Source organism: Schistocerca piceifrons, chromosome 7 (genome assembly GCF_021461385.2).
Source record: "Schistocerca piceifrons isolate TAMUIC-IGC-003096 chromosome 7, iqSchPice1.1, whole genome shotgun sequence".
Lineage (NCBI taxonomy): Eukaryota > Metazoa > Arthropoda > Insecta > Orthoptera > Acrididae > Schistocerca > Schistocerca piceifrons.
Window position 1 is genome coordinate 567571752 of NC_060144.1, and position 24726 is coordinate 567596477.

At 42.4% G+C, this 24726-nt stretch overlaps 1 protein-coding gene across 1 annotated transcript in view; it reads left to right on the plus strand.

The window, feature by feature from the left end:
* Positions 1–783: 783 nt before the first annotated feature.
* The window catches only part of LOC124709083 (homeobox protein CDX-1-like), a 64471-nt gene continuing 40528 nt past the window's right edge, over positions 784–24726 (plus strand). Inside the window, exons 1-2 of the mRNA XM_047240731.1 lie at positions 784–865; positions 9158–9303. Of these exons, the coding sequence (XP_047096687.1) occupies positions 784–865; positions 9158–9303 (228 nt within the window). The remainder of the gene's footprint in view (positions 866–9157; positions 9304–24726) is intronic.

Sequence of the window (24726 nt, forward strand, 5' to 3'; positions counted from 1 at the left end):
AATCATTAAAAGAAAGGCGTTTTTCGTTGAGACGGAAACTTCTCCCGAAATTGCCATCACCAACTTTCTCCTCCGAATGCGAAAATATTTTGTTGACACCGACCTACATAGGGAGGAACGATCACTACGATAAAATAAGGGAAATCAGAGCTCGTACGGAAATATATAGGTGTTCATTCTTTCCGAGAGCTATACGAGATTGGAATAATCAAGGCTTGTGAAGGTGGTTCGATGAACCCTCTGCCAGGCACTTAAATGTGATTTGCAGAGTATCCATGTAGATGTAGATGAAGCACCCTCTGCCATGCAGATCAGTGGTTTGCAGTTTACAGTCGCAAACGTAGCTGTTGCTGTAATCGTCGCAACGCATAGATTCTGAGTATGTACTGAATTAGCAGTGGCAGACTTGAGAAGGCAGTCCACGATTGATTACACTGGGGCGTTCACGGAGATCCGGGGAAGAAAGGCCAATTATTTTTTAGTAGTGCCCGGCGCAGGCTGGACGCTGGATGCGGGCTAATTGGCCATTACAGCTGCGGCCTGAGCCTGTGCTATCGTGAGTGGAGCAGAGCAGAGCAGAGCGGGGGATCGTAAAAGGGCGGCCCGCGGCCCGGCCAGGGACCAGGGTAGGCTGCAGGCTCGGTCTGCGGCTCTCTCCCGTTTTTTTGTGCCGGCCGCGGCTCGCCTGTGGCGGCGGGCGGCGTCCGCTTTTATTGGAGCTGCCGGGCCCGGCCGGACGTTTCAATTGAGCGGCCTCGCATCGCATCGCATCGCATCGCAGGCATGGCGGCGGCGGCGACCCAGCAGCAGGTAGAGGCGGCCGGCTTTCTTCTGCTCTTCCCAGAAGAGCCGCGGGAGGCAGCACGCACGCCGTGTTCTCGTCTCGTCTGGCGAACGATACCTACCTCTCCTCATTATGTCCTTAACGTAAATCACGTTAGTCGCATTCCGTGAAACCCTCGGAGAGAATCTGTGGGATGTGGAAAGAAGTCCCTAGCAGATGATTAAGAGCTTGAAACCGTGTACGACAAGATGAAAAAAGCATTATGCGGAGTATTACAGGACTGATGCGAACTGGTATTCGATAGTCGTAAAAGAAACAGAAGGAAGGAAAAATAATAGTGAAACATGCACCGGGGAAATCTCGGGGTACCACTAGCAACCTACGTCGTCAATTATTTGCTGGATGTATTCCAATCTCTTTCTCTACAGTTTTTGCCGTGAATAGTTCCCTCTAGTACCATGGAAGTCATTCTTGATGTCTTAACAGATGTCCTCACATCCTGTCCCTTCTACTTCTCATTTTTGTAACGCATTCCTTTCTTCTCCGATTCTGCGGAGAACCTCGTTCCATAGCTTATCACTCCCACCTAATTTTCAACATTCGTCTGCAGCACCAGATCTGAAGTGCTTCGATTCTCTTCTGTTCGGTTTTCCCACGGTTCATATTGCACTACCACACAATGTTGTGCTCCAAACGTACATTCTCAGAAATGTCTTCCTCTAAATAAAGCCTATCGTTAATATCCTGACAATGCCAGTACGTAGTTTAAAAACATCACCCTGAGGAAGCCATGTTATACATCTGTCGGAAAAGTTTTAGACCAGAAATCTTAAAAGGTTTATGCCTACATCCAAGTGAATGTTAAAACTTTAAAGATTATAATGGCACTAAGTTAAAATTACAAAGCAGGGATTCTGTATTGACTCACTATCTCTATAAATTCAAAATTCACTTGGATGTGGACATAGCTCTTTGAGATTTCTGGTCTAAAATTCTTTCGGCAGATCTACAACCTGGCTTCCTCACGGTGATGTCTTTAAACAACGTACTGCCTTTGTGTTTACGAACGCATGTCATTGCATGACTACAGCTAATTATGTTTTCCTATGCATGTTCACTGCTTTTTTACATTATTTTATAAGCATCAACATATTTTATACTACAATGTTAAATGGATTTGTCAAATATTGACATTTACTATTAGAACTGGCTCCCCTCATATTTTTTTGTCAGCATTTATAGTGTTTGTATATCCTACTTGAGTGTACGAAATTTTATTAGGTTACTTTTCCTCCATCTGTTCACAGATCTGAAGATGGTTGAAGATAGCAACGAAAATTAGTTTTCATACTTTAACCTTTTCTAGAGGAAGGAAAATTTTTCTTTATGTGATTTATACAAAAATATGTACCTATTTCAAAATATACTTTCTGCACATGGCCTCAATTTATGGACTAAAATAGCCAATGATGAAATATTCTCTACTGCTATAAATAAAATGGCCGTGCAAAATAACAATCACAGTATACAACTGTACAGTTGGCAGCACTGGCACATGGTGAAAGGACTGAACATTCACAAATGTGTACCCCGGGTTCCATTGGCGAAAAATATTTCTGTTCCAGCTAATACACAGTGAAATTAATGTACACAGTTGTTGCCAGAGGCCCTGAAAGGGTTCATTGTAATAGGAAAATTGCAATCTGGACATTAAAAGTTTTTAACTTAAAAAATTTAATATAATATGAAGCACTACTGAGAAAGCTCAGAAGCGAATGATAGTCTCATGCAGAGCTATATAATAATTTACCACTGATATTCAAAAGTCGATTTATTAACCAACTTCGATGGAATTTCTTACAGTTCGGATGAAGTCTAGGAATGATTTAAATGAATGACGCTGACGTTAAATGTTTTTACGCATCGCGTGTGATGTACAGAAATAGCAATACATCTCATAGCGAATACTGAATCAACTTGGATGATTAATTACCACGTCAGAGTTAAATCGCGTTCTGGACCCAGTGAAATATCAGGAACTGTCTAATTAATTCAATACTCATTCATTATTTCATGGGCAACAATGAGAGTTATTGAAAAGTTTCGAATTCGGTTTACGCTAATTTTGGCCCGAGCGATTCAAAGTTGAACGGCATTTAACCTGGGTAAGGGTTTATAGAAACTACCTGTCAATGCTATAAGTTTATTGCAGTAAGTTTAATCTTTCAGTGATAAATAAATTGAAATTTGCGTACGCATTCTTGCGATTCTTGGTGGACGGTTTATCTGTGACCGGGTTCGTATTTGGTTTCAATATTGAACGTTAACCTAATTAACGAAATTTGTAGGGTAAGAGTTAAGGGAGACATTTATTTAAACGCCTCTGTACTATAGAAAGGCTCATCGGAGGAAATTATCGCTATAAATGAAAATGAAAGAAGAAACTGCAGGTTCGAATCCTGCCTCGGGCATGGATGTGTGTGATGTCCTTAGGTTAGTTAGATTTAAGTATTTCTAAGTTCTAGGGGACTGATGACCACAGCTGTTAAGTCCCATAGTGCTCAGAGCCATTTGAACCATTTTTTTTGAAGAAACTGCAACCTGCGGTTAACGAACTTCATCAAAATCGATTTATTGAGACTGTTTCACAAAAATCACAAAATATTTACCCGAGAAACGGAATTCAGCATTCTACGTCTACAATTTCCTGATTCTACTTCTTGTTAGCGAAAATGGTCTACTATTGACGAATTGGGCAGTAGGAAGGAGAATCACTGCATTTAGATTAATGCGTGTTCGTTTTGTTTCTGGTAAGAATACGATTGTGCACCTGCGGCGTGGCAACATAGGATCACATCAACTGTGTAAAAAATAAAAAGCCCTTATCCATTAAAGAATTTCGTCGTAAGATGCCCGTAGTTGACATCGGGAGCGAGTTGGTAAAGCGCACATCTTTCGCAGCTTGTACCTTGCGACATCCCTATCTGCGACTACAGCAACCCGATCGTCAGCGAAGAGAGATTGCGCAAAGTTATATCTTCTGTCGTCGCCCCCATTCCGCAGCACCTATTTCTCCCTCTCTTAAGGTCTACCTCGAACGAGTTGCTGAACAAGGCAGGCGCTACAGAGCATCCTTGTCTTAGGTTAAAATCAACAGTCGAGATCGCAATAATACTGTTGCGACAGTTGATTTTAACCTAAATATAGCGTCAGGTCCCTGTACTCCATAGACAATGTTGTCTAAATTTATAACATTATTGCGATCTCGACTGTCGATTTTAATCTATATATAGCATCAGATCGCTGCGCTTCATAGGCAATTTGTCTAAATTTATCCTTGTCTTAGTCCTTTCCAGCATTATTGTTGACCATCAGCCGCTTTTATTTTATTTTTATTTTGAACCCAAATATCGACCGGTTTCAGTCATGGACCACCTTCACGGATAACGGTTAAAATGGTTTAAGCCACAACATTACATTTGTCATTATTTAAATAATGTTCTTCAACCTTACTAGTACAGCATGTACAGAGTTGCTGTGTAACTTTCTTTAACAAATGTATGCGATACTACCGCAATTATCATGATGGTGCACAACCTGTTCTGTGGACCGGTTATCACAAGTTTCTTGCAGATCTGCTAAGATTAAATGAGTAACTGTACCTCTAGTCGTTTGTTTCTCCATGAGATCGCGAAGAGTACCGACTCTGCTATTTGTTTCGAAATTGCATCATGTCTCGAGGGCATTCTACGCGTTGTTTGCGCTGTGATTTCCCATTCTCATCTCAATGTCTGCTGCAGCACTCTGCCATGCCTCGTTCTTGGCTTTACTTATTGCGTCTTGGGAGTCTTTGCTCTTTGCCCTCTATACAGCGAGACATGTCGGATTTCGTTATTAGGCATCGATGATATGCCGTCCGCAGCTCGTGGTCGTGCGGTAGCGTTCTCGCTTCCCGAGGCCGGGTTCCCGGGTTCGATTCCCGGCGGGGTCAGGGATTTTCTCTGCCTCGTGATGACTGGGAGTTGTGTGATGTCCTTAGGTTAGTTAGGTTTAAGTAGTTCTAAGTTCTAGGGGACTGATGACCATAGATGTTAAGTCCCATAGTGCTTAGAACTAATTTTTTTTTTATGATACGCCATCTGTTTCTCCTCCGCTATTCTCCCACGTACCTCGAACCACCACAGGTCGTTCGATCTGATCCGCGTGGGTTGTTTTTTGGCCATAGCCTCAATGTCTGCACCCCGTACTGCAGATTTAATACCTTGGTACATATTAGTTGCTTAGTCATCCCTGACACCTGGCATTTGTCCAGCTATCCTGAGCTGATAGAGAAAAATTAACTAATTTTCAAGTTATATTGTACTCCTTCATTTCGGTAGTGTAGTCCGAAGACTCATCTGATGCTGTTCTCCATGCTACTCTATGCTGTGCAATTGTCTTCGCCTCCGAATAACTACTGCAAAGTACATCCTTCTTAATATATTTACTGTATTGATCTCTTGGTATCCCTCTGCGAATTTTACCCTCAACAATTCCCTCCAAATTTATTGAACAACATGACTAAAAGAAGACATCTGCTGATAGGACACATTCTGAGCCACCAAGCTACTACCAGTCTAAACTGGTAGTCTAAACTGGTAGTAGCTTGATGGCTCAGAATGTGTCCTTTCAGCAGATGTCTTCTTTTAGTCATGGTGTTCAATAAATTTCATTCTGCTCTAATTCTATTCAGTGCCTCCTCATTAGTTAATTGATCTGTTCATCTAATCTTGAGCGTTCTTCTGTAGCACCACGTTTCAAAAGCTTCTATTCTCTTCTAGTCTAAACTGTTTATTGTCTATGTTTCATTTCGACACATGGCTACATTCCATACACATACATTCACACATACAAATACTTTCAGAAAAGTTATCTTAACATTTAAATCTGTATTCAATGTTAACAGATTCTTCTGCTTCAGAAACGCTTTTCTTGCCATTGCCAGTCTACATTTTATATCCTCTCTACTTCGACCATCATCATTTGTTTCGTTGCCCAAATAGCAAAAATCATCTACTACTTTCAAAGTGTCATTTCCTAATCTAATTCCCTCAGTATCACCTGATTTAACTCGACTGCATTCCATTATCCCTGTTTTGCTTCTGTTAATGTTCATCGTACACCTTCCTTTCACGACATTGTCCATTCTGTTCAGCTGCTCTTCCAAGTTTCTTGGTATCTCTGACAGAATTACAATGTCATCGGTAAACCTCAAAGTTTTGATTTCTTTTCCTTTAACTTTAATTCGTATTAAAATTTTTTCTTTGGTTTACTTTACTGCTTGCTTAATGAACAGATTGAATACTAAGTCTACAAATGTTATAAACGTAGGTTTGCTTTTGCTTTACTTGTCTTCGAAGACAAGTCGTAGGGTCAGTATTGCTTCGCGTGTCCCTACATTTCTCCGGAATCCTGACTGAGATCACTCAGGTCGGCTTCTACCAGTTTTTCCATTCTTACATAAATAATTCGTGTTACTTTTTGCAACCATGACTTATTAAATTGATAGTTCAGTTGTGTCCACGCCTGTCAGCTCCTAATGTCTTTGGAATTGGAATTATTATATTCTTCTTGAAATCTGAGGGTATATTACCTGTCTCATACATCTTGCACACCAGATGGAAGAGTTATGTCATGGCTGGCTCTGACAGAATGTCGTCTAGTCTCGGGGCCTCGTTTCGACTTCCGTCACTGCTCTGTCAAATTCTTCTCGCAGTGTCGTATCTCCCATCTCTTCTTCATCTTCGTGCTCTTCCACTTCTATAATATTGCTTTTAAGTACACCTCCATTGTATATATCTTCTATATACTCCTTCCACCTTACAGGTATCCATTCCTTGCTTGGGACTGGTTTCCCATCTGAGCTCTTGATGTTCATACGGCTGTTTCTCTTTTCTGCAAAGGCCTCTTTATTTTTCCTGTAGGCAGTATCTATCTTTCCCATACTTATACATGCTTCTACATCCTAACATTTCTCCTCTAGTCATTCCTGCTTAGCCATTCTGCACTTCCTGTCAATCTCCTCTTTTAGATGTTTGTATTCCCTTTCGCCTGCTTTATTTACAGCATTTTTAAAATTTCGTCTTTCGTAAATTACATTCAATATCTCCCGTGTTATCTAAGGATTTCTGCTAGTCGTTGTCTTTTTGCCGGTATGGTCATCTGCTGCGTATACGCTCTGCCCCAGGACTGCTTGTGTCGCAGTTATAGTCATATGTTATTGGACACTTTCTTTGAGTTGTCAAGGCTGTACGCCTGGTTGGTTAGGAAGGAGTTGAAGTTTGTGATGTCTGAAGATGGGTGTAATCCCGAAAGGCGTAACATGTTCTAATAAAAGAGTCAATTGAACATCTCATGACTTTATTGCGATTGTACAGAATTGGTTGCCAATTATTAATGGTTTTCTTTCACTAGGTCGATTGTCTCACCGGGCTGTGGAACTGCATATTTCCCATTTTAGACTAGGGCGTCGACTGGAACTGGAGTGGACAGGCCGTTGTGTTAATGCTAATTATAAAATAACGTAAAAGATCTAATATTAAGAGTTTCTACGAATATACTCTTCGGTAGAGTAGAACGAGTTGTCCAACGGAAAGTATTGTACTATAAACCATTCTTAAACTCCTCTACACCACCCACAAAACCACAAGAGACCTGACATACTCCTACTCGTTTCACACATGTGTACGCATGTATTTGAGCCCTATCTGTACTAGTGCTAAGCCCTGGAAGTGTTTGTAGAGGTTTTAGTCCCTTGTCTTTTACTATTTTTTGAAAAAGGTATATATATTGTGAAGAAGGCGTCAAAATACAACCTTCTGTAGGATTTCTCTGTAGGATGTTCTAGAATTAATCCCACTTCTGTCTGATGCATTCTAATGTTACCATACTACCCCTGTAAGTTGAGTTTCTTCGAAAAATGGTTCCACAACTCATTAGTGGATGGATACGTGCAGTATAGTTTTATCATTAACTGCAGCAGTAATCAGTCTTGCGGCAAATGTAGCTGAACTAAGATGCTTCATTAGTTCTAGGCTGTGGGTTTTCTAATTAAGGATGTGACCTACCTGTAGACCCAAAGTCTTCATACTTTGAACTTCTTGAATTTCATTGTTTCAGGAAGCTATTTTGATAGCTTGTAAGGTTCGATGAGAAGTAGTGAGGTGTAGGCGCCAGCTCTTGTCAAAATTCGACGATCATTCATTTGCCTCGAACCATCCGTTGACGTTTTCAAGTACTTAGTTTGCTTCCTTTTCAGTAAGGGGATTAGTACTACTTTCTGTTCTTATAGATGTGTCACAAGCCAAAAGGACGAAGCTTCCATGTTCCGAAACGGCAAGTAGAAGATCATTTATGTATTAGAAACAAAAGAAGACCCAAAATAGAACCTTGCGGCACGCCACATCTGATGGGGTGTGCCCGTTGTCGTGTGAGCGATACGGAAGAGTCCATCTTGAAAGCAGGACAGGCAGGGGACTGACACTTACCCACTTAGCCGTACGGATATCTACTTCGTGTGACGCTACTTCAGCTTACAGCCATTTAACAGAGCAAGATGTTGGCTCGTTGGGGGGATTGTGTAAGCAGACACGTCCACACGACGCCCGCAGACGCATGTCAAGAAATACGCGTGTGTCCAAACACTTGTTGTCCCCACGCACTCCATGTACACGCTCCAAGCTAGCGTCAAGTCATTGCTAATTTGTCAGTATACATGTATGAAATGCCGTTGCAATATTTCAGAAATTTCTGCTCGCAAAACTGAAAATTCGTATCTCTGGAAGGGATAATGTTACCCACGGTGCAATTTCTGTGGAGATACAGTTGACATATAGGTACATGCAAGCCAATACTGGCCCTACAACTTGTCTTAGTTGATAAGTTAATGAAACAGTTTTTTATCCGTGTTGGATCTTGTTCAACTCTGTGATTGTCATTGAGTTAAGGACTGTTGGCGGAGGACCCAACGAGCCACAAATAATAATAATAAAACTCTGCTTTTTTGCCATGACCTGTTTCGACATATCATGTCCCGCTTCAGATGGCTACATCTGTTTTGCTACAAAAGTATGTCGTCCGGTCTAGGACTGCATAACAATATTTGACTAGTTAGTGCCACTGTATGCTGCTTGTGTGATATAAATAACACAAGAGGGCTACGATTGATAACATTTAACACCACTGAGTTCTATGCAGTTGTATTTGTGCTAGTGTCCTTTTCCTTTCTGGAAGGCTGCACGAAGTGTTTTAAGTGTAAACTTATTTCGTGGGCGAGTTACGGTTGCTCAGAACCGTTGCCTTCGCTGTGTTAACGGCGCGCTCTCTGTCCCGCAGGCAAGACGCGGACCAAGGACAAGTACCGGGTGGTGTACAGCGACCACCAGCGCCTGGAGCTGGAGAAGGAGTTCCACTACAGCCGCTACATCACCATCCGCCGCAAGGCCGAGCTGGCGGCCAACCTGGGGCTCTCCGAGAGGCAGGTGTGTACAGTCTGGGCTTTGCTCTCACTCTGCAGTTTTTACCCGGCCCCGCCCTTACCCTCAATGCGCAATTTACTATTCACGGGTGCCTTTGAGTGTGTCATAGCGACCTCCCTCTCCCCCCTACGCCTGCACTCTGCAAACAACCGTGGAGAACGTGGCAGAATGTACTTCTCCACTGTACCACGTGTTAAAATTCTTTCCCGTTCCATTTACGTATAGAACACGGGAAGAGTGATTGCCCACGCCCCTCTGTGAGAGCTGTAGTTAGTCTCGAGGTTGTACTTCACCCCAAGACGCCTTTTGTAAGAAGCATTTCACGGGACAGTTTGCTTCATTTTCAATTGTTGCAAGTTTAGTTCTTCAGCGTCTTCGTGACCAACTTGCGACATTCGTGCTGCCCTTTTTGGCACGCAGTCAATATCCCCTGTTACTGTTATTAGGCACAGGTCTCACACTCTTGCGCAGTATTCTTGGATTACCGCTCTGTAAGGAGACTCCTTTATAAAATCAATGCACATACTTAGTATCCTGCTAAACAACAGAAGTCTGACACAGGCCTTATGCGCGACTAAACCTATCTCACCGTTCCATTTCAGATTCCTACCATGTGTTACATCCAGATATATGTATGGGTTAACCGATTCCAGCTGTGACTCCTTGATCTTGTAGTCGTAGGATATTACGTTTTTCATTTTTATGAAGTGCACAATGTTACATTTCTGAACATTTGAAGCAAGTTGGCAATTTTTATACCAATTTGAAACGTTATCAACATCTGACTGAATATCTGTGCTGCTCTTAAACACCCACACGAACATTTTTATACCAATTTGAAATGTTATCAACATCTGACTGAATATCCTTGCTGCTTTTAAACACACCACACGAACAGCAACGCTCCGAACGCACTTCCCTGGACCAACGCGAGAGAGTATGGTGTTGTGACTTGGCAAGACATCCAAGCCACTATGAGATAGCCGAAAGGCACGCGTTTAAGCTCACGCAGGCTGGCGTGAGGTCTGGAACAGTTAAAGGAGTTGAGTCTAGTAAAAAAAGTACGTAGCTTCTGGAATACTTAACTTTAATCCATAATTGGTAAACATCGGTCTGACGGTACATGCATCACAAGATAAATAGCAAATGATAATGGCGCCTTGCTAGGTCGTAGCAAATGACATAGCTGAAGGCTATGCTAACTATCGTCTCGGCAAATGAGAGCGTAATTTGTCAGTGAACCATCGCTAGCAAAGTCGGCTGTACAACTGGGGCGAGTGCTAGGACGTCTCTCTAGACCTGCCGTGTGGCGGCGCTCGGTCTGCAATCACTGATAGTGGCGACACGCGGGTCCGACGTATACTACCGGACCGCGGCCGATTTAAGGGCTACCACCTAGAAAGTGTGGTGTCTGGCGGTGACACCACATATGGTGCGCCCTCCCTGCTAAATCCAGTTACAAATTTCGCTTGATATCTCATTAAAAGAAACTGGAGAGATCGTCACGCATATGGCACGTGAACTGAGGTGGCAGTCATTGAAACAAAGGCGTTTTTCGTCGCAGCAAGATCTTTCGCAACATTTCAATCGCCAGCTTTTTCCTCCGAATGCCTAATACTTTGTTGACGCCCACCTACATAGGGAGAAATGACCGCATAATAAAATAAGAGAAATCGGAGCTCACATGGAAAGACTCAGGTGTTGGTTTCCCTCGCGTACTGTTCGAGAGTGGAACGGTAGAGAAATGGGTTGAATGTCGTGTTGCGAACGTTCTACCGAGCACATAGGTGTGAATGTACGCACGTAGATGGCTGAAGTAGGTCCAAGGTTTTCGGGATTTCATGTGAGAAAACGCGAGCAGGATTTGTCACAATAGTTTTTGGGATCCACGCTCACTGGCATGGAGGCAGCACTATGTCCGAGATAATCGTGCCATAAATTTCTTTTTCTCGCCAATTCGAGGCAGTACCTTTTTATTAGTTGCCCGATCTGGCCACCCTCTTTCCAGCACTGTTCTGTCATACGATGCTAGACAGCTTCTGTCCTCTTCTTGTCTGTCGTCTTTATCGCTCTCGCTTCATTTCCGCACAGGTTTTCGTTTCGCTTTGCTCACACGGAGTAAGGGCTCTACGTAGGCATCAGCGGGCACGAACCATTCTGAGAAGTCGAAACAGGAGTTGCCATTTCCATTGAGAAGGATTATAAATATAAAAACAATGATACTCTGACATTCTACAGCTTGTCCTGTCGAAGTACGGATTCAAAATTCATAGGAAGTTAACAGTAACAGGCACCAATATACAAGGCTGGAGTGGGTGATTTCGAGCTATTCATGAAACAACGCGACGCATTATTAAACTTTTGACCTTCTAAACGAAACAAGGTAATATTAAGCGAAGATTTCAGCTTTAATGTTTCGGGCGTGTCTATTGTGAAACTATGGTTAAGTCACTTTCCTTTTCATATAACCTGTCTTTCTCTCATACAATTTACAAAAAGAGTCGTGGGAACCGGAACGGCTGCACTTGATGCCGATTGTACATACACAGCGAGAGTGCAATGCTGTCATGTAAATACTTGAACTATGATCAGAATATTATGCGAAGTAAGGAAGAAAAAACATAGATGATGACAGGGTTAAACGCATTACAAACTGTTTTGGAAAATTTTAAGCAAAATTATGAGAGCGTCAGAATTTGTGTCTCTGGAAGAAAAAGTTCCTCCTGCAAGAAGATAAGAATTATTTCGACATCTGTAAAAAATGAGACTGGAAAAAGGAATCAGGACATTTCTTTAAAGCTAAATAATGAACTGACCAAAGAGAGCCCCCAAATAGCAGGAACTTTTAACACGTCTTTTTTCTGTAAGCAGCGGGTAAATTACGCCTGACAACTACCCCTGTTGGTGTACATCGCTGTGTGTAGATGCCACTTCACGCTACTTTTTTAAAATTTCTTTTAATTTGAAAACCTTCTGTCATTCGACTCTTCACTTAATTAAGAATTCTGTTGAAACTATTACTCCTCGACAATTGTCAGGTCCCGGCGGAGGTTCGAGTGTTCCCTGGGGCATGGGTGTGTGTGTTTGTCCATAAGATAATTTCCCTTAAGTAGTGTGTAAGCTTAGGGACTGATGACCTAAGCAGTTAAGACCCATAAGATTTCACACACATCTGAACATTTTGTTTAATAATTGTCAATTGAATATTCTGATAACCTAGAGACTAAAACAAAAATAAAATAATGTCAGTTATGATAGGAGCGGCTGCCTCCGTTGCGTCTGTGAAGTTTTGAAGTGTAAGTCTTGCTGCTGAACTGCTAGCCCACTCAAAAAACGTATTGGCTTTATTCTTCCTGCTGCGAGATGGGTGGGACTTGGCAACATTGTAGAAGACGCTTGGCAGCACTACCTGGAGAGACACAAACTATCCTGTTGAACTCACTTGATATTTGCTTGGTATTTGAATTAAATAGTCTGAATGATGTTCACTAATGTCGTCATGTAATTATCACATATCGAGTACCGTGCTGAAAATATTCGATCTCTTAACTTCTGATTGTGCTTCGTTAGCAATCCGACGAAGTGCTGGATTCGGATCCTCATGCAACTCAAAAATTTACCACATGCCATTTCAAGTTTGTTATTTGTGAATGAAACAATAGTTATCACCTTTCGTGAATGGATAACAAGGACTATAATCGCTGGATAAGAGTCCTGGTACAGTAATGTCGTCATGTAATTATCACATGTCGAGTACCGTGCTGAAAATATTCGATCTCTTAACTTCTGATTGTGCTTCGTTAGCAATCCGACGAAGTGCTGGGTTCGGATCCTCATGCAACTCAAAAATTTACCACATGCCATTTCAAGTTTGTTATTTGTGAATGAAACCATAGTTATCACCTTTCGTGAATGGATAACAAGGACTATAATCGCTGGATAAGAGTCCTGGTACAGTATAAACATTTTCGTCATGTGTTTTCACGATAAAATTTGCCAACTGTTATCAACAAACAAGAAATAGTTTTGAGTAAGGATTAGGAAAATATTGATGTGGAAGAGTTACAGGCATTTTTGGTGTCTCAGACATTAATTAGAGTGGTAACATTTTAGAGATGTCACTCACTGTAATGAATCTGAGTTTAGGAGCGTTAAGGGCCGTCTCATCTGTATTATTAGACCGCTGTCCTAGAACCTACCACCACTTGCAGGTTGCCTGTTTGGCGTCTTAGAGGAGCACAAAAAAGTTATTTTCAGTATTTCCCGTAACTATTGCCCGAATTTAATAATTTACAATGCTGTCGTAATCTACTCAGCAAGAGCTGACAATACGTCAAACATGAAAGTTGAAACTGTGTAAATGTCCTGAGGGCAGCGTAAGTTGCGGCTCCCAGATTATCCGGACAATATTCATCTAGTGTTCGGGAATGAGAGCACTTACGACTTCCAACAATTGTTACACATAGTTTCAAACCTTTAGGAACCATTTTCTCGCTGATATCCCCACAAAGAGAAGAAGGGAAAATAAATTTTCAAAAATTTAAATTTTTCACTGCTCATGCAGTAAAACTGCCGCATCAGGCATGACATTTTTATCTATTACTTCTTTACTACGGACTGTATTCGCAACACAACTTGCTGAACGTAGCCACATACACATCGCTGAATGTACCTGCCAAATTATATCGTTGTACAACAAATAGTTCAGTAACTACGACATTATAAATATTGAGTTGCGTGAAAAATTAGATTTTGCTTAAAATGGAGCGCAAATTGCCCAGACTGTATTCCTCCAGTGTCTCATAATGAGAGCACTTATCGACTCGTAACTCATTTTAAGGATAATTTCTTGCCTGCATGCCTGAAGTCAAATATTTATGCATTAACTCATCTGGGAAGGTAATCAGACTTTTGACGGTGTTTTAAAACGAGAGTTGCATTCTTTGAAGAGTAGGAGATTTACTAGTCTCTGGTATTTTTGCGTATAGTGGTATTCATTTACGTGTGGACCTATTGCCGTGCAGTCCGCCTCCGTAGCTAGATGGTCAGCGTAAACGGCTGTCATGGGTTGGACTGTGTTTCGATACCAGCCTCGTAGCGCCGACTGAGGAGCTGCGTGGCAGAGTAGTAGCGACTCCACGTTCTGGAAGTCTGCAGAACGGCCGAGGGTGGATGTGTGCTGACCACGTGCCACTCCACACAGCAGGCAGAGGACGACACGGCGGCCGGTCTACATACCTTGGGCCTTAACGGTCTGGAAGTTTACTGTCGTACAGAGCAGTGTCCTCCAGGACCACTTGTGGTGACTATTCTGTGTAGTCAAACGTTGTACCTAAAAGAGATTAGAGGACCTGCAAGAAAGTTACGTTATGTGGGCTGCGTGCAAATCTGGAGGAACGCAATTCAAGTCATTCGGATACTTTTGAACACGTTAATAGCATTTGCTGATCCACAGGTACGGAGGGTATTTATATTTATTTTCAATTATGCTTTCCCAGATAGATGAGAAACGATTTTTTAATTCCATGTTGGTAATCCTACCCCCATGAACCATGGACCTTGCCGTTGATGGGGAGGCTTGCATGCCTCAGCGATAGAGATGGCCGTACCGTAGGTGCAACCACAACGGAGGGGTATCTGTTGAGAGGCCAGACAAACATGTGGTTCCTGAAGAGTGGCAGCAGCCATTTCAGTAGTTGCAGGGGCAACAGTCGGCATGATTGACTGATCTGGCCTTGTAACAATAACCAAAACGGCCTTGCTGTGCTGGTACTGCGAACGGCTGAAAGCAAGGGGAAACTACAGCCGTAATTTTTCCCGAGGGCATGCAGCTTTACTGTATGGTTAAATGATGATGGCGTCCTCTTGGGTAAAATATTCCAGAGGTAAAATAGTCCCCCATTCGGATCTCTGGGCAGGAACTACTCAAGAGGACGTCGTTATCAGGAGAAAGAAAACTGGCGTTCTACGGATCGGAGCGTGGAATGTCAGATCCCTTAATCGGGCAGGTAGGTTAGAAAATTTAAAAAGGGAAATGGATAGGTTGAAGTTAGATATAGTGGGAATTAGTGAAGTTCGGTGGCAGGAGGAACAAGACTTTTGGTCAGGTGACTACAGGGTTATAAACACAAAATCAAATAGGGGTAATGCAGGACTAGGTTTAATAATGAATAAAAAAATAGGAGTGCGGGTAAGCTACTACAAACAGCATAGTGAACGCATTATTGTGGCCACACCTACTACAGTAGTACAAGTTTATATGCCAACTAGCTCTGCAGATGACGAAGAAATTGAAGAAATGTATGATGAAATAAAAGAAATTATTCAGATAGTGAAGGGAGACGAAAATTTAATAGTCATGGGTGACTGGAATTCGAGTGTAGGAAAAGGGAGAGAAGGAAACATAGTCGGTGAATATGGATTGGGGCTAAGAAATGAAAGAGGAAGCCATCTGGTAGAATTTTGCACAGAGCATAACTTAATCATAGCTAACACTTGGTTCAAGAAACATAAAAGAAGGTCGTATACATGGAAGAATCCTGGAGATACTAGAAGGTATCAGATAGATTATATGATGGTAAGACAGAGATTTAGGAACCAGGTTTTAATTTGTAAGACATTTCCAGGGGCACATGTGGACTCCGACCACTACGAACTGTAGATTAAAACTGAAGAAATTGCAAAAACGTGGGAATTTAAGGAGATGGGACCTGGATAAACTGAAAGAACCAGAGGTTGTAGAGAGTTTGAGGGAGAGCATAAGTGAACAATTGACAGGAATGGGGGAAAGAAATACAGTAGAAGAAGAATGGGTAGCTCTGAGGGATGAAGTAGTGAAGGCAGCAGAGGATCAAGTAGGTAAAAAGACGAGGGCTAGTAGAAATCCTTGGGTAACAGAAGAAATATTGAATTTAATTGATGAAAGGAGAAAATATAAAAACGCAGTAAATGAAGCAGGCAAAAAGGAATACAAACGTCTCAAAAATGAGATCGACAGGAAGTGCAAAATGGCTAAGCAGGGATGGCTAGAGGGGCATGAAAGGGAAGCAGTGGTTGGGAAGGGAGTGAGATAGAGTTGTAGCCTATCCCCTATGTTATTCAATCTGTATATTGAGCAAGCAGTAAAGGAAACAAAAGAAAAATTCGGAGTAGGTATTAAAGTCCATGGAGAAAAAATAAAAACGTTGAGGTTCACCGATGACATTGTAATTCTGTCAGAGACAGCAAAGGACTTGGAAGAGCAGTTGAACGCAATGGACAGTGTCTTGAAAGGAGGATATAAGATGAACAGCAACAAAAGCAAAACGAGGATAATGGAATGTAGTCGAATTAAGTCGGGTGATGCTGAGGGAATTAGATTAGGAAATGAGACACTTAAAGTAGTGAATGAGTTTTGCTATTTGGGGCGCAAAATAACTGATGATGGTCGAAGTAGAGAGGATATAAAATGTAGACTGGCAATGGCAAGGAAAGCGTTTCTGAAGAAGAGAAATTTGTTAACATCGAGTATAGATTTAAGTGTCAGGATGTCGTTTTTGAAAGTATTTGTATGGAGTGTAGCCATGTATGGAAGTGAAACGTGGACGATAAATAGTTTAAGAAACAGAGAATAGAAGCTTTCGAAATGTGGTGCTACAGAAGAATGCTGAAGATTAGATGAGTAGATCACATAAATAATGAGGAGGTATTGAATAGGATTGGGGAGAAGAGAAGTTTGTGGCACAACTTGACAAGAAGAAGGGACCGATTGGTAGGACATGTTCTGAGGCATCAAGGGATCACTAATTTAATATTGGAGGGCAGCGTGGAGGGTAAAAATCGTAGAGGGAGACCAAGAGATGAATACACTAAGCAGATTCAGAAGGATGTAGGTTGCAGTAAGTACTGGGAGATGAAGAAGCTTGCACGGGATAGAGTAGCATGGAGAGCTGCATCAAACCAGTCTCAGGACGGAAGACAACAACACATGTTGGTAATTTGTTTTTTTAGTTTCCCACTGTAGTTTCTGAAGATCCGGACATTTAAGCAAAAATTTTGTGATTGCGTCCGACTGAAAATAAAATAAATTATAATCACTTCCAATTGTCGAACACATTAAGCCCTGTTCATTTGTACTGCCTGCCTGGAATGTTGCGAATTTGGGACAGAAGACTCAGTGGACGTTTCATGGTCCTTTTAAGGCCCAAATTTAACTGTATGCAGCTTACAGGAAAACGAACAGAGCAAAATTTTGGAGGTTATTCATCAGCCGTTAGTTTTTCGTGTTTAAGAGCGCATTACGACTGCGGATCAGTTGTATAGGATTTACTATAGGCCAGCACTTAGTACATAACTACTTAGTTGGAAAATTTTGTCAGTAGAATAAAGAGGACAGGTTGGTGCTTCTTAACTGATGCCATAATTTCGGCTTCCTTGTCTCCAGGCGTTTTTAATTTTTTCCTGACAATTACCAACTGATAGTAGAAAGGACGGAAATTGCTGCCTAATAATAATTTATGTATATCATCAACGCAATACTTGCTGTTTCCATTTTACTCGTCCTGCTTTGAATTCTGCTCCACTTTGCTGAATCTTTTGCCGTTCGTAAATAAAGTATTGGGTCGCCTCGCTCGGTGGTAGCCCTTCGACGTACCGCTTCTTCGGCGACTTGCAACTCAATTTCGCTGCCCTCAGCTTTTCACTTGGCCCCAGAAGCCTGAGTGGACCTCCTTCCAGACTTTCCCACCACAAAAAGTCAGCAGTGGTCATCGGGAATCGATCCTGGGAGCTCGGCGTTACTATAAGGAAACGCTAGCCACCAGACCACGCGGTGAGTTCGTGTTCATTGCTGTTTTATTACCTTTCGCTGCTACGAAATTAGAAAAATTTAAAAGCCTTGTGTCACGCCAAAAAAGTGTGTGCTGTCTAATGGAGGAGAGACTCTGACGGGCGAGGAAACTAAAAATATAATAAAATCGGTCGCGTGCTCCCCCTTCCGTAATTTGCGCACTGTTCACTGACTTATCTTTTGGCTGCGAACATTTACTCCCCTTTCCATTATATTCTATGTCGGCACCGTCACACCTCTGGTTCTGACTGTCTGTAAAATTAATTACGTTAACAGTAAGGTGTCGTAGCTTCCCGAGGAGGTATTTTGCGCGGTAGCTTTCGAGATCGGTTTTCTCGCTCGTCCTGCCGGGTGACAATTCGCGTTACTTTGAACTGGAACGTGACTGTACAGTCACGTGACCAAGTCAGTTTCTGCTGCAGTTGGATTACCACTTCGTCATGACGGGTAAGGCATACTACATTGTTGATACAAATTAATGTGCTCTCCTGTACTATATTATGATTATGGGGAGTAAGCCACAGGCTGCATAAATGTATCCTCAGCAGCCAAACAAGAAAATACGTGTTAGTGATGAAAAGTGGGCAAGCAATAAAAGCTCAGATGCTATTTAGTACAATTTGTAAAAAGGATATATTGATTAATATAAGGTAAAACTGTGGAAATACAGTTAACAAGGCATCAGGCCGTAACCTTAAGTTAGGCGTGCAGCGATCAGGATGGAAATGTGTAGCAAACAGAGCCTATTTTGTATACATGAGGTTAAAGTGTAATGTAGGGATTACCCACTGCAGCTACTGAGCCAATACTTATATAGCCACTTTACCGGCACTCTGTTCGTCTCTTTGTGTTCTTTATACACTCGATACAGAAACTCAGGAAATGCAGATGTTATTTTACAGTCAGCACCATCAGTAACTTTTTCTTCCAAAAAGCATTAAACATCATTTGTTTCTCCCCGTCTTTTAATAGCTTACCGCACCTATGTTTCGCTGTAGAACGCTTAGCAACCTAACAGATTTTCACAACGCTTACCGATTGCCAGACCCACATGGGGTTGACTGACGGGACAGAGGAAGTGAATGTCCAGTAAGATTTGGAATGATAACTAGAATGGTGAATCGTATAGCTCTGCGATTAGCAGAAAAAGCTCAACACTATCGATGGTTCAGCATGCCTTCCATATAATTATATTAACAGCGAAATATCTCCTAACACGCCACGCGGGGTAGCCGCGCGGTCTAGGGAGCCTTGAAGCGGTCCGTGTGGCTTCCCCGTCGGAGGTTCGAGTCCTACCTCGGGAATGGGTGTGTGTGTGTTTTTTGTCCATAGCGTAAGTTAGTTTTTAAGTTAGATTAAGTACTGTGTAGGCTCAGGGACCGATGACCTCAGCAGTTTGGTCCCTTTAGACATTACGACAAACCTCTAACACGTAAGTAGGGACTATCCCAGATGCAGTCATAAAACTTCTTTATTTTATTTCTTTATTAATTTATGCATTTATTTCACCTGTCAAGCCGGTCTTACATCCAACTAGACATGCCTAGTTCGGTGATATGACAATATATGTAATAAATGAACAGTAGATAATAATAATTATTATTATTACGTATATGTAGTACATGAACAGTAGACAATAATAATAATTATTATTATTACATGGTAATGGATATACAGGGTGTGACAAAAGGTGTGGTCAAACTTTCGGGAAACATCCTTCACATATGTAGGAATGAAGCGTATTACATGGCCATTGTGGTGTCACCGCAAGGCACCACACTTGCTAGGTTGTAGGCTTCAAATCGGCCGCGGTCCGTCAGTACACATCGGACCCGCGAGTCGCCACTGTCGACGCTAGCAGACCGAGCGCCGCCACTCGGTTGGTCTTACGAGACAAGCTACCGCACTGGCCAGTTCTACAGCCGACTTTAATAGGAATGGTTGACTTGTTATAGCTTCAGAGATCTCATTTGCAGACACGCTAGTTAGCGTAGCCTTCAGCTAAGTCAGTAGCTACGACCTAGCCAGGCGCCACATACAGTTTATGCATTGACAACTGGTCTATATGTGTGAAGCAATCAAAATTGTAAAGAAGTATTCGCAGTTCCGTCTATAACTGCACTTGTAAATATTATTGTACAAAGTCAAGATCGACGTTCACCGTTGATTCTGAATTAAAGCTAAGTATTTAACCGCATTCCTGTCTAACTTTCTAATCACCTACGATGTTTCAGATACATCCCGTCAATGATAGTTCATTGATCCTCACGTCAGCCTATGTGATAAACGCGTGCAGTTAATGGCCACACCTCGTCATCAGTCTAAGAGGCAAATTGCATGACTCAGCCGGGTCACCCTTTTTCCATGAGGCCCATAGTTCCGCCTTATTCACAACAGGCATGGTTCTCGGAATACATTATTTCCATGTTAGAACTTTGCATAATCACATTAACCACGGAAAATATACAGAAAAAAAGATACCAGTATTACAGGAAATGTTTTCTTGCATGAACTGTTCAAAATATCCTCGTGTTTACGTATGGTTTGAATGTAGGTACAGTTCACCGCCAGAGATTGTTTTTCTTGCGGAGCGAAGGTAATGTTGACAAGTGACTCACTTCACTGCTTGTGTTGACTTGTAAATTTAATCACTTTTTGCTCTACTAGCATCAAACACGTAGCGTCAAGTGTTTCGTGTTCATGACAGAGTTGGTTTATCCGTACAGTGCAACTGAAGTGCACTCAAATGTGGAGTAGCAGATGCCCACTTACTGCACGGCTTAGAAGATAAGGGCCGTGGCGTTCAACATTTGTACGGGAGAGATGTCCAAATCGACGGTATCAAGATAAGACGACGTTTGAAGCAGTTGGTTCTCGTGCTAGGGAGCACGGGACGTTTAAGCCTACAGCTCGAACTGGAGGAGGCCTAGAAGGACAGGGAGACCTCATCTGGAGGAGGAACTACTTCGTCCAATTGACAACGACCCTAGTGTCAGCGTAAGAGAATTAGCTGCAACAAGTAATGTTGATCCCACGACTGTCTGGAGAGTGCTACGTGAGAACCTGCGGTACCCGAACCGTGTGGAGCGTGTGCAGGTAGTGTCAGCAGTTAAGTTTCTTTCTCGTCTCACTGTCGACGCTGGCTGGCTTCTAAAAAACAGAGGGACAGGCAGAGGTGGAGCCAGTTCCTCGGCCTCCGCGCTCCCCGGGCGCGTCAGCTGTCCGCGCCGGTTGTGGCCGGCCAGTTGCGCCACGACGCGCGCCCCACCCAACTCCGTTCCCTCCCGCTCGCGAACGGACCTGAAGACGGCCGGTAATACACGGTCGACAGCCGACGCTCGACCTTGTAGTCATGTTAGTATCCTTTGCACTGCCGTAATTACTGCAGTACGACAACGCAGTGCAACATGTACATACTTTTGTCCACCACTCCACTTTCTTCTGTGCGAGAGGTATCGTTTCTGTTTCATTCGAAAAGTTAATGGCAGGTACACACGTTCGGATGACACCAGTAGACGGTAGAGGAGCTGTTGTGACCGTCTTCTGTTCGATAGACGCGCAACACAACGACAAAGTTAGAAATAATCTGCGCAGCGCCGCAACGTAATACACTGCATAGGTTGAGAGTAGTTACGATCAGTACCAAATGTTCCAAATTCTGTCATTTAATAGAGGAGGGGGAAGGAAGAAAAAGAGAATAAAATAGCACGCTCGTCGACTTAATTTCTCGGTCACAGATACAACACTGATAAAAAGCAGATGCGTTTTTAGGACATTATATCTAAAATCTATTAACTTAATATATAACAGAGGTGTGAAGTTCGGAGCTGGCCTATTGCTTAGAAGACAGAAAATATTTTCATCGCTCTGCTATCGTCTTTAAATGCTTTTTCGCTAGCATCTCGATCCATCCATTCAGATCAACGTCAATAACGCTACGCTAAGATTAGTATTTGTTAATTTCACTGCTGAATAAAACACTTCCACACAAATATGTGATCCCTAGCATATTACAGACTCGAGCAGCTATTCGAAACAACTTCGGAAACCGTTCTCGAGGGAAGTTCTTGTAAAACATTTCAATATTTTCTGCAGTACGAAACCTATCCGTCAGCACACGACTGTGCTCCAACTCAATTTCAGAAGGGGCACTATAACAACAGCAAAAGGAGTTGCAAAAATACTAAAATCAGTTTCAGATCTATTTTAGTCACTAAATCTACTTTCAAAGTTTTGTTAAAAAGCCTGTAAGCATCGTAACAGATGCATCAGAATCTTTGTTCAGTGACTTTTTTTCAAGATTTATTTCATTTGTAAGTAGTACAACTTCTCAAAACCGCGCAAATGGCCATTCTGAAAGTTGCTTCATTTTCTTTTAAAACCCAAAGAAGATGTCATAAACATCGGCAATTACTTTATGCCTACTTTGTAAAGTTGTACTCAAGACTTTCAGGTCCTCTGTAAGATCAGCCAGAAATGCAAGATCTAATAGAGGTCATCAGACTGTTTTACTGGTGTTCTTTTCATGTCTCGACACAACCAGCGTACTTTTTAAAAAGTAAAAAAATAAACGGGACACCGCTATAATCACACCAGAGCTCCGCCAGGAACGATTTAAACTGCCGATGTCCGTGTGATATCAATTTATTAACTCTTCTTACAACAACGTAAATGATGCCACTGATTGTGACAAATTTTCACAGAAGATTAACGCTATTTAGGACACAGTGCATCGTTGCTATTTCCTGCTGGATACCATCTTATTTCACTTTGTTCCTTACCAAAGCAACAACACAAGCTTTTTGACCAATCATTGCAGGGATTTCATCTGTTGGAATCAACGAAAGTTTTTCCTAACAAAGCTCATATTTGTCAATACTATTTCCTAAGAGGCAAAATATGTCGTCAGACGTACCTGTACCGTGCACTGGCACTAAATCAAGGAGTTCGTTCACTAAGATGAAATAGGGTCAACACCTCTCATAAACTGAGCAACATCCGGTACATCCACGCTTTCATACAAAGCCAATGAGAAAAAAAGAACAAATCTTTAGTCTAACCTTTCAGTTCCTTTTTTTATGTCGTTTGCCATTTCTTCGATGCGTCTACAAACTATTTTCCGTTAAAGAGGAACTGTTTCGAAAACTGGAAGCGTCGAAGGAGACAAGACTGTTGTAGCAACAACAAAATATTCTTAAACAAATTTTCTGTCCCTGTTTTGGCTATTTTAATAGCTATGTGCTAGCTTACTCTCATTGCTCAATCATTGTGGATGAGATATACTCTCCCTGTACATACGTTACAAGGAAGAAGTGAAATCGACGGCAAAGGACCACGATGCTATATCAATTACAGAAACATTTTTAAGAAATGACGTATATCTGTACGAACTTTCTTCTTTCTGTCTTTTCTGTTGTAGCTCGAGAAGTTTGGCCATCATTTCCTCAGTATACAACGTTATCACGAATTTCTCATGGATTTTGCTTCACAGCTTACTTCTTCCACGCCAATAAAATAGCATTACAGCACAGGCACTGACGGCTGGTTTGTGTTTGAATCGAAAAAGTAATCTTCTTCCCACTGTGGGGTGGAGAGTAGGGATTTGACCGATTTTCGTTTTGAGCGTCTTAATTGCTCCTCAGCTATTCTCTCAGTAATTTTATCCTACCACGAACGGCAAAGAGGCTTCGCCAACACTAACGACACGAAGTAAGCGGGCCAGTTTTGTTGCGCGCGCATCTCTAATTAACGGTTGTGGAACGCTGTGAAATACACACATCAAAAAAAAGTTTTGCGTCGCCTGGGTTCCGAGACTTCTGGAACCTGTACAGAAAATTGGAATAGAGATCAACATAAACATCACTTCCACCCATTTTATTGCTCATGAAAACCACACATTGCATGTTGTACCACCATGCAGCGAGACCCTCAGAGGTTGTGGTCCAGATTGCTGAACACACCAGTACCTCTAATACCCAGCAGCATGATCTCTTGCGTTGATGCATGCTTGTATTCGTCGTGGCATACTATCCAGAAGTTTATCAAGGCACTGTTGGTCCAGATTGTCCCACTCCTCAACGGCAGTTCGGCGTAGATCCCTCAGAGTGATTGGTGGGTCACGTCGTCCATCAACAGCCCTTTTCAATCTATCCCAGGCATGTTCGATAGGGTTCATGTCTGGAGAAGATGCTGGTCACTCTAGTCGAGCGATGTCGTTATCCTGAAAGAAGTCATTCACAAGATGAGCACGATGGGGTGCGAATTGTCACCCATGAGGACGAATGCCTCGCCAATATGCTTCCGATATGGTTGCACTATCGGTCGGAGGATGGTATTCACGTATCGTATAGCCGTTACGGCGCCTTCCGCCTTCCGCCAGCGGCCTACGTCGGCCCCACATAATGCCACTGCAAAACAGCAGGGAACCTCCACCTTGCTGCACTCGCTGGACAGTGTGTCTGAGGCGTTCAGCCTGACTGAGTTGCCTCCAAACACGTCTCCGGCGATTGTCTGGTTGATAGCATGTGCGACACTCATCAGTGAAGAGAACTTGATGCCAATCCAGAGCGGTCCTTACGGCATGTTGTTGGGCCCATCTG